The sequence below is a fragment of the Panthera uncia genome, assembly GCF_023721935.1.
Source record: "Panthera uncia isolate 11264 chromosome B3 unlocalized genomic scaffold, Puncia_PCG_1.0 HiC_scaffold_1, whole genome shotgun sequence".
In the NCBI taxonomy this organism is placed as follows: Eukaryota; Metazoa; Chordata; class Mammalia; order Carnivora; family Felidae; genus Panthera; species Panthera uncia.
Window position 1 is genome coordinate 61,487,125 of NW_026057582.1, and position 16,975 is coordinate 61,504,099.

General features: G+C 34.8%; 1 protein-coding gene across 3 annotated transcripts in view; it reads right to left on the reverse strand.

The window, feature by feature from the left end:
* Nucleotides 1–5,770: 5,770 nt before the first annotated feature.
* The window catches only part of SRP54 (signal recognition particle 54), a 39,358-nt gene continuing 28,153 nt past the window's right edge, over nt 5,771–16,975 (reverse strand). For all 3 annotated transcript variants that reach the window (XM_049612895.1, XM_049612894.1, XM_049612896.1), the window contains 5 exons: nt 15,613–15,686; nt 15,287–15,395; nt 9,517–9,687; nt 7,010–7,105; nt 5,771–5,913 (listed from right to left, as the gene is read on the reverse strand). In XM_049612895.1, coding sequence (XP_049468852.1) covers nt 5,822–5,913; nt 7,010–7,105; nt 9,517–9,687; nt 15,287–15,395; nt 15,613–15,686 — 542 coding nt within the window. In that variant the 3' untranslated portion in view covers nt 5,771–5,821. The remainder of the gene's footprint in view (nt 5,914–7,009; nt 7,106–9,516; nt 9,688–15,286; nt 15,396–15,612; nt 15,687–16,975) is intronic.

Below are 16,975 nucleotides of genomic sequence, written 5' to 3' on the forward strand. Positions count from 1 at the left end.
CTATGACAAAAAAACACATCCAGATATTAATATATCTACTTGAAAACATAACTGTGGCCTAAATTTATCACTTAATGGTGCTTATAGATCTAAAAAGGTGTAGTTGGATCCACCTATTTCTCTGAAAAGCTAGGAAAACAAAGCTGACTAAAACTTGATAACCAGGAATGTCCATCAAATAAAACAAGATTTTCTTATGGTTTTATCATAGCTACATACATATTTTAATAGAAAATGTTTTTAAGTTATCCCATCCCTCAAATAAGGGATCACTATCAATGACACATAAGAAAAAATAAAGTGGTAAAACGAAAAATGCACTTTAGGTTGAATTTAAGCATAAAAAATTTTTTAAATCATAGTAGTGGCTTCACTTATGGAGCCCAGATACTGTGCTAAGGACTTTCCTTGTATGAACTCTTCCTCACTTCTAACAGCTGTGAGGTACTACTATAGTTACCAACATTCTACCGATGAGGAGACAAAAGCTTAGAGAGAGTAAGAAACTTACTCATGGGGCTCCTAGGTAGCTCAGTCAGTTGAGCATCTGACTCTTGATTTCAGCTCAGGTCATCGATCCCAGGGATGTGGGATCTATCCACACGATGGGCTCCGTGCTGAACGTGGAGCCTGCTTAAGATTCTGTCTGTCTCTCACTCTCTGACCCTCTTGCCCATGCTCTTACTTTAAAAAAAAAGCAGGGGGTGGAAGGAAGAAAGAAACTTGCTCATGGACACAGCAGGTAAGCAGCCAAGCAAGGATTCAAAGTCAGGCAGTTTGCTTCTGAAGCCTATACTCTTAGCTACTCTGCTCCTCTGGGAAAGAAAATGTCAGAAAATGGGCTATTAGGGGCAGAAAATCCCTACATCAAAGGTGAATGTGATAGATGAAAAGATCTGGAGGCAAATTATCAAAGTGTGTATATTTTTGAAGTCTATTCTAAGATATAGCCATTTGTAAGCCCTATATTTAAGAAACAAATGAAAATACCAAGTGAGCAGGTTTTATCTGATGCCATGTGAGCACATTTCTTTTCATTGCAATTTGGTCAGATTTTTTTTGTCTCAAGAATAGACTACTGATATTCAACTAGCAGAATCTTTTATATGGCATTAGTCATAAAATATTAGGTTCTTTGTATACTCTGCCTAAACACAGTAATCTCAATGTTGAAAACTGTACATATTAATCTGAAGTCCGTAGAACACTAGGAGTCTTCTGACAATAATCAAAAAAACAAGTATAAAGCTGTAATAAGGATTGCAACGGAGCACCTGGGTGGCCCAGTCACTTAAGCGTCTGACTCTAGATTTTGGCTCAGGTCATGGTATCATAGTTGATGAAATGGAGCCCCACATCAGCCTCCGTGTTGGCAGTGTGGAACCTGCTTAGGATTCTTTCTCTCTCTCTCCCCCTCCTCCTCCCTCTCTCTCTCTCTCTCTCCTCTCCCTTCCCCTTCCCAGCTCTCTTTCAAAATAAACATAAAAATAAATAAATAAATAAATAATAAAAATAGGGATTGCCACAATTAAGGATCTTTCCATGTAACGTACATGATGACTATAGCTAACACTGATATACGATATATAGAAAACTTAAGAATAAATCCTGAATTGTCATCACAAAGAGAAATTTTTTCTCCTTCTTCTTTTTTACTGTACCTACATGAGAAGATGGATATTAGCTGAACCTATTTTGGTAATCATTTCATAATATGTATAAATCAAGCTATCATGCTGTAACCTTAAACTTATACAGTGACCTATGTCCATTATTTTTCAAGAAACTGGGGAAACAAAGATGCCATTTATCTCAGGGCAAGATTATCCACTGTTCCTCTTAACACAGTAAGAAGGAAACTGCAGAAAATCAAGAGACACACATCAGCTGAAGGTTTTCACACTTCCTATATTTTGAGTGTGAAGAAACCAGCAGATATTTCTTGCACCAGTTCTACCAGAAATGAAATTCTGACCCCCTTAATTGATTTCCCAAAGTCAGAAATTATGGACCCGTGAACATATCCAATAACAACTCTTACCTCTTTTGGGTCACTGAGGAACAAATTTCTCTCATTCAATTATAAAATCATAAAAAGCAAGCAAGCATGGTTCATAAACTATGCAGGTAGGCAGACATTGCATGTTCTCTTCACTGATGCAGACAGGAGACCTATCTCTGTAAAGAAGCTCACAAAACTTTAGCCATGTGTTGCTTAAAAATATACCATAGTCACAGGGTATTACTCCCTTCTGCTTCCCATGAGAAGGTAAAGCCTTTATGAGGAGGTAGGAGATTGTCTAAGGATCAGATTCATCTAAATTATCCTTGTTACAGGTAGGTACTGCTGTGTAATTACTTGACTGTTTTTCCATTTAGATTCAACTGGTACCAGGAAACGCATTGTTTTAGGCTGAGAGAACCCTGTAAGCCAAATGAAGCTAAAAGATACATGCTTTTCAAATGATAATTTCAGATGGAGAGAAAAGTAATGAGAAAATTGCAGATAGTAGCACAGGCATGCCAAACTCAAAAGAACTTGAGTGGCACCACATGCATATTATCAAAGGAAATACGCCATAATCACCAGATTACAAGGTATATTTTCACTTTAAAAGTATCTGGAAATTACCTCATACTCAGTATACCCATATCAGAGATACCAGGTCAGTAGAGACAGGGTCTAGATTCTTGGGTTAGCAACTACTTGACACTGAACACAAAGTTACTCCCCTCTAATTGCAAAGTATGGGAAAAAAACTATCATAGCAAAATTTCACATCACATCAACAACTATTTAACAAAGATAACTCTTAGACTACTCAACTCTCTAGAAATTAAATTTAAATTAAGCCCCCAACATAGGAGATATAAATTCATCATTCCTGTAACGTATGACTCGAAAGCAAAGAAGATGTTAGGCTCAACTTTAATGCAATGGCTTAACATTGAGAGTATGGTAATTGGATTTTAGAGCAAAATTTTGAAGATGACCACTCCGTTTCGAATCTGGTAAATACAAGCAATGAACAAAATTATCTAAATATGAGGTGTGATGATGGATTTCTAGTTTTGGATATAACTTATTTGGCTTTATTAAAATTATTTCTGGGTTTTAAGGAAGATCAAAAGTTACATACATTTTGTTATTATTTAGCCATGGTTCTCACAGATCTAGTTTTTATTAGAACTTATTCAAATTCCTTGGTTACTCTCTCATACAAACTGTAAAATACTTGCTTTTACCACATACACAAGCATCAAGCTAAAATTCCTTTGCATTTAAACGCTTTTTCCATTTTTTACTGAAATATTTGTATGTACTAAAGCTATATGTAAAAGGAATCAATTTTATTTTTATATTGTGGCTTACTTTTTAAACCCTCTACATTCACTGAAATAAGGTATTAATATTATATGTTCTACCTATAGGAATATGCATAATGAGACTTTAGTTCTAGTAAATTTCCTGCTTTTGTTACCTCTGTAGATCAGTATTTATTGACAATATTACATTTCTTTTTAGCTACATGACACTATACTCAAGATAGTATAGTACTGCATGTCAGACCTAGGAACTCTTCTCATTATAATGTACTGTATTTATCTGAACAAAATAATGATTTATATAAGACACTTTGAAATCATTTTTACTACATATGAAAGGTACTTAAATTTTTTCCAATAAATTACTCCATAAAATTGCAATGCATTGTATATACTTACCTTGTATCTTATATGCCAGCAAATATGATACTTCCAGAAAAATACTGACATCCATCACATGAAATTGCCCACTAATTTGCCCTTTGTTGGTATTATAGTTTGTTGAAATTAATTTCCGAGTTTTTGTTTTATAATTACATAAGCATTGTAAGCTTAGGAACTACACCTAGTTTTATTTTTGTACATATTATAATAAACTTCAGGAAGAATCCAATGTTATACAATAGTAGATCTACGTAGGGGTCTAAGTTGGGAATATAACAGGTATCAAAAAGCTTAGGAACCAATTTTAACAATAGTGAAAAATAAAAGGAAATTTGGTCAAATTATTTATGCTGTCAAACTTACGTTGTTTGCACTTGGACAAAAACCGTGAGAATGGAAGGCTAGCTTTTGCAACTAAAGATGTCAGATTGAGGAATTAATGAAATCAGAAGTTTAGAGAGCATCTCCAGTGCCCTCGTCTTACCAAAGAGGAAATGGAAGCTGAATTAGGTGTTCTGCTGTCCTTTGCCACTGTTATTTTTGCTTCTGAAAAATATAATTTGCACCAGACACAAAAAAAACTTAAAAGCAATACCTTAGTCATAAAGTTTGGCCAAGTGTCTCATTTCCTTTTTTGGTCAAAGTGAAAAGTGGTACCCCGAGGACAGAAATCACAAAAATGCTTGCCCAGAAAAGGTGGTATGCATCAGTTTAATTAGAAACTAATTTGGAAAACAGCATTTTCTCATTGTCAAATTTCTATAGCTGGACCTTATGACATTTCTGCAGAGTACAAGATACATCATTTATATAGGGTATACAGTGTTTTTATAGGAGTATGCTAATTTTTAGCTGGTAAAAATAATTTAGTGGTATATAAAAATCTGTGCCCAAGTAAACCAGAAAATCTGTTGCACTCTTTTTGTAATTATTTTTAAAAGATACTTTGGCTTATAAGACCTTTTTGAAACGCTTGAGTCATAAAAAATTAATACTATAAAAATATCCTCTCCTACTACTACAAATCAATCCTGTGCTGAAGATCAATTCACTATAGCTCAAAATACATAACTATACCATATCTAGTCTTCATGATCAACAATGAATAAGTATAATAATTATTCTAGTATTTTTAATTTCATAACTTATTTAAAAGCCACTTTTCTAAATGTACTATGCAGCAATCCAAAGTAACCAACAACCAGATCAACCTTGTCATGGTCTTATTATTTTTAATATGTATTAACAGCCTAATATATGCAATTATTTTCCCATTAGGAGGTCTATACATTAACTATTAACAAAGTACATCAGTTTCATCAAACAGATTTTTTTGGTGTGTAAGAAACAAAATTGGCTTTTCAAAAAAAACCAAATATTGTCATTAAGTCTTCAAAAATATGAGATAAGAAAATGGAAGCTATATACAAAACATTATATTGTAAACTAAACAAATTCACAATTTCAATTTAAATGGCAGGCCTACGATCTGTATGGCAAAATTACCGTAATTATTCTAAGTTAAACAAAAATCCCTAATACTAATGGTTAAATTATTCTATGATATTTCCAATTAAAGGTATACATGTAGGACTAGTTTTAAGTGACATAGCAATTGGTTTTTCTGTCTGCCTTTTAATGTGATACATTGATAAATTTAAATCATAAGAAAGTTAACAACCCCTTAATTTATAACGAGTTTGAAGTTTATTTTACAGCACTTTTATTGAGACATCATGTAACTACTGACCAGGACTGTTTACAAATGTAATGCTTGGCCTTTGAGACAATTAAAAACTTTTAAGTACTAAATTTTACATCATGATTTGTTTAACTTAAGAAGTATTATGGTGGTGAACACTAACAGAAGAAAATCTAAAGCAAAAATAGAATGATTTCCACAAAAACTATATTTTCCTCCCTTATATCAAAGGGAAGGAGGAAAGAAGGAAGGAAGAAGAAAAGGAGGGGGAAAAAAGATGAGAAGAAGAAAAAGAGCAAGACAGGCAAGAAAAATACTTTTTTTTTCCTGTTTGCAAAAAGGAGGGAAACTCTGAGGTCTCAGCAAATAATGTAATCAACTGAGTCAGTTTATATTAAGGCATCTTCTTTACATATTATTGAATCCCATCATGCCTTTCATATTGCCAGCAGCACCCTGTTGAAACTGCCTCATCATTGACTGAAGTCCTGCCATACCACCTAGAGTGAAAGTAGAGTAAATTCAGATAATTATTATGCAGAACTTGAAACATTACTTTTGCCTAAGAAGTACTTTAACTTCTAAAAATTTACTGGGATCTGACTGCAATTTGGTCATCAGCCTTAAAGAACAAACCAATTAAAATTTTGTATTATCACCAATATCCTTATCTGTAAAACAGAATGAATAACATATCTCATCAAGTTATAAGGAATAAATGAGATAATATATGAAAGGATCTTAGAACAATACCTGGTACACAATAGGAAGTCAATAAAACTAAACAAAAAAATTTTTTCTGGGAAGTCCAAAAGACTCTTGTTGTAAATCATGACCAATTCAGGGGAGTAGAGGAGTTGTTTCATAGGACTTACAGGAAGAAAAGAATTTACCATTTATTGAACATCTGTATGCCCAGAACTGTACTAAATGCTTTCATATATATTAGCTCACACTGTCCTGATGAGCTATTATCTGTGATTTTACAAAAGAGGAAAGTGAGTTTCAGAAAGTTTAAGGAACTTTTCATAGGTCACATGGCAAAAGTATAACTGGGTTTCAGAATCCTTATATAATTTCAAAGTCTCATTGAAAATACCCAGATTCCAAACTAGGGCAAAAGGTCTTCAAACATTAACAGAAGATGATTAAGTATCTTGCTCAAAAATCACACCAATGGGGCGCCTGGGTGGCTCAGTCAGTTAAGCGTCCGACTTCGGCTCAGGTCATGATCTCACAGTTTGTGAGTTTGAGCCCCGTGTCGGGCTCTGTGCTAACAGCTCAGGGCCTGGAGCCTGCTTCTGATTCTGTGTCTCCCTCCCCTCAGCTCCTCCCCTGCTCACACTCCGTCCCTCTCTCAAAAATAAATAAAGATTAAAAAAAAAAAAAAAATCACACTGATGGCAGCAGAAGAGTAAATAAAACCTCTGTTATATAGCACTATTACAACCATTCAACTTAGAATTCAGATGGCCATTTCCCTAAACCATACATCTTTGAACAGATTTTCATAGTATCACAACAGAAGGCTTATTAAAACTCAACCTTTATAAATTAAAACTGTATGTTATAAAGTGGCAACAATTTTATATTTACCCATGTGATGCAGAACTCTTGGATCCATCATTTTGGCCATTTGTTGATTCAATTTTGCCATCTGTGACTGACTCACATTCTTAGACATGTCACCACCTGAAAAAAAATAAAAAGGTTTTGAGTCAATGTAGAATGTAAGAATGTAATATAATCAGGGTATCAAAGAAAATTTAATGAATTGAGTAAAATTTTTAAACAATCACCCATAACCTTAGGTATTAGGTTATTACCCTAAACACATTATTTCTATTTATACATATTCCCTTCTAATCTTTATCTCAATTACATACATATTTTTGAGAAAGAACAAAATTCTATATTAAAATTCTATATTAAGGGACATTCAAGGGACTTTTTAAGGGCTATTTTTGTTAAAACTGTATCCAGTGGTTATTAACAGTAAGCTATAACAACAATTGTTTAATAGTCATACGGGAGAATGCTAAACAAAAAACTGACTTTATAGATAAGAGTTAATCAGGAATGAGCCTGGATTGCTGGTAAATGAATATGAAATAATGACTCTGAGAAAGCATGAAGATTTGCATATATCTAAGAAGCTATTAAAAATAATGAAAAGCTTCAGACAAGAGAAAGACAAATAATGCAACTCCATTTACCAATGAATTTCCACACACTTGGTTGAAACTCCACAGGAAAAAAGGAAGCCAATAAAAGAGATGCACTCTGAGGCAAAACAGGAAAGAGCATCCTTTAAGAGAATAGCTGCTGTGGTCTTAAGAGACAGGAAGCAAAAGAGATCGTCGATGTAACAATAAAGAGTAAGTAGAGCTGCTTCAAGCAAAATTATTTCAAAGGAACATAACTCTGGTGCTTCTCAAAAGTATTTATGAAAATGAGCATCAAAGCTGACTAATCTGAATAAGTTATATGAATTAAGATATATGAATGAAAAATGTTTTTATAAAACATGGTAAAATCCGTGAAAAATTTTTCATGATTAATAAATCTGTGTAAAACATGAATTCTGTGTCTATTGGTAAACTGTCATATGTATTTGTTTCCGAGGACTTAAAACTTCTAAAAGAACATCAAGAGCCTGGTATGACAAGAATGTGTGCCACATCCACTGCTCATTTCATCTTGATTGTGCCTTTACTGAGTAATCAGTGCTTAGATCTGCAGTTCTATCAAGAATAGTCAGCGTTATTTGAGAAAGATGTTAAACTGACATAATGTGTTTAATAATCACTATCTGAAACAGCATGTGATGTTAGGAATTACAATTTTAAACATGTTAGTCTAACTTTTCTCCCTGCCACAAAAAACAAAATAGAATATAACAAGCATGGAAAATAAGTGTCTAGGACAAAAGGCAGTAAAAACTTCTATATATAATATAGAACAATATAGAAACATAGAAAAAAATTTCAATATAGAAAATATAGAAAAAAAATTAGAATAAATTTTAAGAGGATTAGGACAGTTGATTAACTCTTTAGAAAAGTAAACATCTTTTTGCTTTATACAGTACACAGCAAAATAAATTTCAGATGGGATAAAGAGTTAAAAACTAAAACCAAAATAGAAAGTATAGGTGGCTATTGTGGTACCAACATGGAGAAGGCTTTTATGAGTACAAAGGAAATCAAAGAAAATGATAAATAGGCTTGGCTACATTAAAAATGAAAGCTTCCTTTCACTAAAAAAAAATAAATAAAAGTAAAAGGCAAATGAAAACTGGGTAAAATATTTGCAGACACAAACGAAGCATTTTAAAGAGTTACTACAAAGCAATAGGGGGGAAAATGAGACAAATAAACAAGGAACCTAAGAGGTGATTCACAAAAGAAATTCAAACCAAAAAATGTATGAAGAGATGTTAAACTTGAGTGGTAATTTAAAAAACACATACTGAGAAAACATTTAACCACCAATTGGAAATAATAATTACAAAATTCATTCAGCATCTACTATGTATCTGATCAAAATAGACAAAATCCCTGGCCTCATGGAAGACTGCACAGGAACTGATGCAGGAACTGATACTGATATAGGAGCAAATGGATCAACATAAATAACCACTGCACTAAACGAAGATACAAGCATACCTGGGAGAGTATTCAGTGCTTCAAAGTTATATTTTGAAGAATATTTGACAATACAGAAAAATAGTCATGACGTATCAGAAGAAAGCACTCATTTACGAAATGTTATTTGCAATAAAACCCATAGGATTCTCTGGAGAGAAAAGGTAATGGGTGCCTTAAGATTTTTTTCTTATTCTTTCTAATATGTTCTAAATTGTCTTTAATATATATTACATCATAAAAATAAAGTCATTAAATTTGTTTTTTTTTAAATATTAGTATTTATTACTTTGAATGTGCAAACAGATAAATCACAGATCACATTCAAGAAGTACTTGAATACAACATGAAATTCAGCAATGTTTGCCAATCCTGGTAGCACTCCTGGCTTTTAATTTCTCACCTTCTTTCTTTACTTTCAATACTAACAAATGAGGAGTTTGTTTCTTTTCTTACCTTTGAAAAGTCCTTTGATACCTCCCATCTTTTTTACCATCTGTGCAAATTTGGTATATTGTGTCAAAAGTTCTTGAACATCTCTTGTCGACACACCTGATCCTCTTGCCACTCTTTGGATTCTTCCTGGTTGTTTACTAAAAACCTTGGCACCATCAGTACTGTCAAGTTCTGTAGACGAGGATTAATTACTATCACTTACATACAATTAACATTCATTATCAAAACAGTTATGTACAAATACCTCACACACACGAAAACAAAATGATGAAGTCACCACCAAATTTAACAAATGTTATCATCATCTGCCATGTTTGCATCTTATTTTTAAAAATTAAACATGGAATATATTCAAAAGAACATTTATAATATTCATAAGCTATGAAAACAATAAAACAGGGGCTCCTAGCTTAGTCGGTTAAGCATCTGACTTGATTTTGGCTCAGGTCATGATCCCATGGTTCCTTCACGGGATGGAGCCCCGCATCAGGCTCTGCACCCACAGGAGGTGCTTGCTTGGGATTTTCTCTCTTCTCTCTCTTTGCCCCTCCACCTGCTCACATGTGCTCTCTCCCAAAATAAATAAATAAACTTTAAAACAAATAAACATGTACTCACCCCACAGTTTAAGTAAAATAGAACATTCTGAAAACCTTTGAAACCCATGTCCACTTTTTCCATATCTCATATCCACCTGCTCCTCAGAGCATATATTAGAAGCATAAGGTGTATTTCAAAAAAGAAAACTGCTCATTTCTAAATAACTAGTAACACTTAAATCACAAATTTAGGCACTTAAGCAAGTGGAAGTAGGTAGGCTCTACCTATCATCAACAAAATAATGGTTATATTTTTTATTTTATTTTTTTTTAATTTTTTTTTAACGTTTATTTATTTTTGAGACAGAGAGAGACAGAGCATGAACGGGGGAGGGTCAGAGAGAGGGAGACACAGAATCTGAAACAGGCTCCAGGCTCTGAGCTGTCAGCACAGAGCCTGACGCGGGGCTCGAACTCACGGACCGCGAGATCATGACCTGAGCGAAGTCGGCCGCTTAACCGACTGAGCCACCCAGGCGCCCCATGGTTATATTTTTTATAATCAAGTAATTATTATTAGTATTTTAATCCTTTCTATAACATAATGAGTTAATTCCCTCCAGCATTTCTAGTTTTTATTTTTATTTTTTAAGAATAATTTTTTTAATTAAAAAAATTTTTTAATGTTTATTTTTGAGAGAGAGAGAGAGAGAGAGACAGTGCAAACGGGTGAGGGGCAGAGAGAGAGGGAGACAGAATCTGAAGCGGGCTTTAAGCTCTGAGCTGTCAACACAGAGCCTTACACGGGGCTCAAACTCACAAGCTGTAAAATCACTACCTGAGCCGAAGTCGGACACTTAAACGACTGAGCCACCCAGGGGCCCCATTTTTTTTTTAATTTTTAAGTTTATTTATTTTAGAGAGACAGAAAACACATGTGGGAGAGGGGCAGAAAGAGAGAGGGAGAGAGAGAATCCCAAGCAGGCTCTGCACTGTCAGTGGAGAGGCTGATGCTGGGCTCAAACTCACGAACTGTGAGATCATGACCTGAGCTGAAGTCAGACGCTTAACTGACTGAGCCAACCAGGCGCCCCACCCCTTCAGCATTTTTATACCTCTATGAGTATTATGTGTATTTCTTCTGGCTTTAGCTGCATACAATCTCAGGAACAGGATGGACTTTAGTCAAAATTTCTATTATGTCTTCATTCTCTCTACAACATTCCCCAATAAATGGTCACCTAGCCTCCATCTTAATATCCCCAGGAGAGGTGACCCACTATCTGAAATACAGTAATCTATGCCATTCTAATGTACCTATAATTATGGAAAATATTTCCAGGGCACCTGGGTGGCTCAGTTGGTTAAGTGTCTGACTCTTGATTTTGGCTCAGGTCACAATCTCATGGTTTGTGAGATCAAACCCCACGTCAGCATGGAGCCTGCTTCAGATTCTCTCTCTCCTTCTGTCTCTGCCCCTTCCACACTCATGCACACGTGCATGCACACGTGAGTACTCGCTCAAAATAAACTTTAAAAATAAATACATAATAAAATATAGTAATCTATGCCATCCTATTATACCTATAATTATGGAAAATCTTTTCACATATTAAAATGAAGTATGTTTCTATGGCACTTCTTCCTATTTGCATACATGTCTCCTTGCCAGACACAAAGAATAAGGCTTTCAGATATTCTCAAATATTTGAGAATTTGAGAGACTATTTCAAATTCTTGTGAATTTCCTCTAGATTACAAATAACATTTCCTAAATATATCTTCTAATTTGTCTATGCCCTCTAAGCATATCATCCAGAAGTGAACTGAAATCCAGGTGAAATTTGATTACCAATGAGATATAAATAAAGAGCAAATTGTCTCATAATAAACTTACAGTCATTAAAACCTAAATCCATTTCATAAATGCAGCTTTTAAGCCCCAACTTCACTATAAAATATTTAGGAAATATGCATTCTAAGACCTCAAGTGTAGTGAAGAAAAAGACACGCTAATAACAGCATATCATGGTAAGCAACATGATAGATTCAAGCAAATAGCAAAAGGGGACATAATTTAAAGAAGAAAGTCAGGAAAGGCTCCATGCTGATGGTTTCTCTTTAACTGAGTAACAAGGTAACTCTTGTCCTAAAGAACAAGTATGAGGTTAAGTAAAGAAGAGAAAGCAAGGGACATTCTAGGAAGCAGAACATGGATTTCTAGAATAAAAATAGTTTTTTGTAGAAGAAACCAAGCTTGGATAAGAGCTGAGATTTAAAAAGTTCCAAAAGTAGATAAGGACAAGATTATAAAGAACTTGTAAGCCAGGTTTAAGAGTTTCAAATTCATTATGACAACATTAAAGAGCCACTGAAGGAGTTTGACCCCAGAACTTTCTATGTTTAGAAAGACCATTCTTGTGGCAATGAAGAATACAAACTGAAAAGAGGGATGAAAAAAGACAAAGGGAAATGTTAGGAACCTATGATAGCAATCTAGGTAAGAAATGATGGGTGTAAAAAAAAAAAAAGAGAAATGATGAGTGTATGAACTAATGTAGGGGATTTAGAGACAAAGAGAAGAGGGAAGATATGAGAAATATTAAGGAAATGGAACTCACTAAATCTAAGATAATGTTAAGGTTCCTATCTATTCCCCTAAAAGTGGTAAAATACTGATAGAAGTAGACTGTTTTAAGTTAAATATGTATGCATACTATAATACCTAAAGCAACCATTAAGAAAACTATTCAGGGGCGCCTGGGTGGCTCAGTCAGTTAAGCATTCAACTGTTGATTTCAGCTCAGGTCATTATCTCATGGTTCCTGACATTGTGCCCCTCATTGGGCTCTGTGCTGACAGCACGGAGCCTGCGTGGGATTCTCTCTGCCCCTCCCCTGCTGGTACTCTGTCTCTCCCTCTCTCAAAATAAATAAATAAACGTGAAAAAAAAATTTAAAAATCAGACAAAATAGACAAGGGACAAAGGAGGACATGACAGACATTATGATAAAAAGGTCAATTCACCAAGAAGACCCAACAATCCTAAATATGTATTGTACCCAACAAAAGAGCTTACCTGACAGAAAACTGACACAACTAAAAGGAAAAAGTTAGGCACTTCAATACCTTTACCTCTGTCATCAGTTGAACCACTAGACAGAAAATCAGCAAGGACACAAATCTAGGCTGACCCCAGTTTTTAGCTTAGGTGACTGAGTAAATAGGTATCTAGTAGATAGATGAAGCATCACTCACCAAGGGAGAAAAACTACATTTTGGATCTGTGCCTCAGAAAACTTTCAATTATGTAAATAAAGATGTCTGCCCACCATTTAGTGAGCATCTAGAAAGGAAGTGGTGCAGAGTGTAGACTCTTGAGCCAAAATGCCTGAGTTTGAAGCCCAGTCTCTCTACTCTGTAGCTAGTATCCTTGGACAAATTACTCAACTTTCCTATATCTCAGTTTCCTAATCTACAAAAGTTATATAATAATGGATTTTAACCCCAGAACTGTCTCTTGAGAGTGACTGTGATAATTAGATGGGTTAATCTATGTAAAGTGCTCAGGACAGTAGCAGGACAGAGTAAATACTCCAATTATGGCTGCAATTGTTAATTCTACATACAAAACTTTTCACGGTGTTAAAGATTCAGAGATGAGAAAGACACAGTCTTATCTGGGTTACTATGAAAGCCTAGAGCCCAGGAAAGAGGTAGAGAATACAAAAAATAATCAGTGAAGCAGTAGGGGAAGCACAGATGTGGATGAATTATTCAAAGAAAATGAGCAGAATGAGAAGAAGCATTGGCAGAGGACAAAACTTGTAGTATGTATTCATTTAAGGGACAGGCTGGGAAAGTAACTAGGTTAACAAGAAAAGTAGAGTAAAGTGGGGAGATGGTATAACAGAAACCAAGAAAAAAAGGTGATTAACAACAGTCAATGTTGTAAAGGTCAAGAAAAAGACTGAAAAGGATCCAATGGAGCAGCCCAGCAGGCTATTGGAAATCTTAGTATCTATTTCCAAGCAGTGGTGGGGACAGAAGTCAGATTTCACTAATTTGAGAAAAATACAAACCGTTCTTTGAAGAAGTTTGACTGGAAAGAGAAAAAGAGTAAAAAAGCATGAGAGAGAAGTATAGCTCAAAAAACTTAATGTTTATATGCTGATGGGAAAGAAAAGTCAAAAGATGAGAAGAGACTAGAGATCCAGGAGAGGATTGTACTGAAGGAGACCTAAGGTCCTTGAAAAAGCTTGAAGAGTGGTTTGTGGCTGCCACAATCGTATTGGTAAGTTAGCCAATGGTTGAGGAAGTTCAAGGCCAAAAGCCTGTATTTCTTTGTAAATGAAGTCAGAGGTCAAGTGGTAGAGTTAGACCTAAAAACTGTTTGGCGTATCTTCTGGGCTGCATCAGAAAGGGTGCTAAAAAACTGGAAAAAAGATAAAGGGGTCATAGTATTATAAATGTTAATGAGCTAAGGATTACATAAAAGACCTGGAAGTATAATGCAGGATTACAGAGAACAGTATATGTCTTTCTTTCTTCCTTTTTTAAAAAAATTTTTTTTATTTTAGAGAGAGAGAGTGCCCACACGCATGGGAGACAGAGAGGGAGAAAGAGAGAGACAGAGAGAGAAAGAATCCCAAGCAAGCTCCATGCTCAGCACCGAGCCCAATGTGGGGCTTAATCCCATGACCCTGGGATCATGACCTGAGCCAAAATGGAGACTCGGATGCTCAACCAACCGAGCCACTCAGGCACCCGGAGAGCAGTGTATCTCTAGTAAGACTGAAACCCGAGAGTTTCAGTATAAAATAAGTTTGTAAACATTGCTTAAACTATCTCTCTTTCTGACAGATTCCCAATTCATGTTAGTATATGAGAGCACTAAGGAGACTTATAATAAATAATAGTTTTTTTTAACCCATAATTCCCCCAAATTTATTTGATTACAGAACTCTCCTTTCAAGTTATTTCCATCATCATCATGAAAAATTAGTGTTCTTTTCATGAAATTCATTTGGAGAACTGTATTAGACATTTCTCTCTCTGATAAAGTCAATCCAGTAATAACAACCCTTTGAGTAAGAGCTTTCAGAGGGCTACAAATCTACCTAACAATCTTTCAATCTAAATTTTTCCCCATCTTATCCACAAGAACACAGTGAATCCACTTGTAAATATTCAGAACATTGTCCTCTAAATCAAGTAATCTGCCATCTTACCTTGATCATTCATACTATCCATTATTGTCATTAATTTCTTTAGCCTTGCCATTGACTCCTGTTCATTTCCTTTGCTCATAAAATCTGTTCCAAAACCAGGGATCATCCCCTAAAACAGATATATTTAAACATAAAATCAACAACAGCTTGAGATTAAATTGTTCACAATGTTCACATTTAAGTACTCAGCTTTAATTCTGACACTAAGTTTTTAAAGCATTTTTACCCAAACAGCAAAAATAATGAAAGTAAATGCATCTACTCTTTAAAATTTTAATGAAAAACAAAAGAAGATGAAAATAAACAAACTCTTTAGGATAACTAACCAAGATCTGACTGAAGGGGCCCATTTTCATGATATTTTGAAATTGTTCATACATGTCTCGCAACGTAAACTGACCTGAAATATAATATAAATTATTCAGACATATTAGAAGGTGTACATTTCCATTCAATAAAATTAATCTTTTCCTTAGTCATGGGTTCATCCTGAAGCACACTTACAAAACATCTAATCAACAAATATTCCTGAGCAGTTACTCTGGGCAAGATCATAGGATGAATGCAGTACAGGATACACAGATGCACAGACAGATCCTATCCTAGAGAAGTTTACATTCTATCAGAGAAAATGGACAACAACAAACAACAAAAAACATGAAAACGAGGCAGATAAACTCTACCCACTAGGGTGACTAAAATTAAAAAGTGTGACAACACCAAAAGTTAAAGAAGATATGGGGCAAGACATGGAGCAAGCAGAATTCTCATATACTGCTGGTGAGAATGTAAAGTGGCAAAAACACTTTAGAAGATCATTTGGCATTTTATAAACAACTTAGCTATCCGTGAACAAGAAAATGGAGAGATTGTGAATGAAATACTACTCAGCAATTAAAGAACGAGCTACAGGCACATGCAACTACATGGATGAATGTCAAAAATATGATGCTGAGTCAAAGGAACCAGGTGGGGGAAAAAAGGAATACTCTAGGATTCCTATACTATGAAGTACTTACTGGCAAGGAGAATAAGCAAACTTTCTAGATAATGGAAATGTTGTTTCCTGATGGATATGGGTTATTATGCATTTGTCAAAATTGATGGAATGATACCCTTAGGATCTAAGCATTTCATTACGTGTAAATTAACTTCAATTAACAATGACAAAAACATCCAGAGTATTTTCTATTTATGTCCTAAAGATATAAATGGAAAAGGTATTTGGTTTTAGCCATTCTGAAATTCAGTGGCAGTACAATATTTTAAAAGAAATGTTATAGCAGGCAGCTAGAAATGCAGAATTAAACAGTGGTAGAAAAAGTTAAGGCTGAAATATTATTTGGTCATTATACATACATGACAATTGAAGCCATGATAACAAAGGAAATTCACTGTCATGGAACCCAAGTGAAGAGTTTGAAAACAAAAGAAAGATAACACTTAAATATTGGGAACCAAGGGAAAAAAGAAAGATTACTAGTTTTGCCCTTGGTGACCACAGAAATGAGTAAAATGCTAAGAGCAGAAGCAAAATGCAGACATAAGGAGAGACCTAAGAGTCAAAAAGTAGACTGAGTAGGGATACTTTACCCAGTTTAGTGTGGTAGTGGAAGCAATGGTAGGACTGTTCAAGATAGAGGAAGGCAGGGGGAAAGAGCCAGGCCATGAGGGACAGATTCATTCATT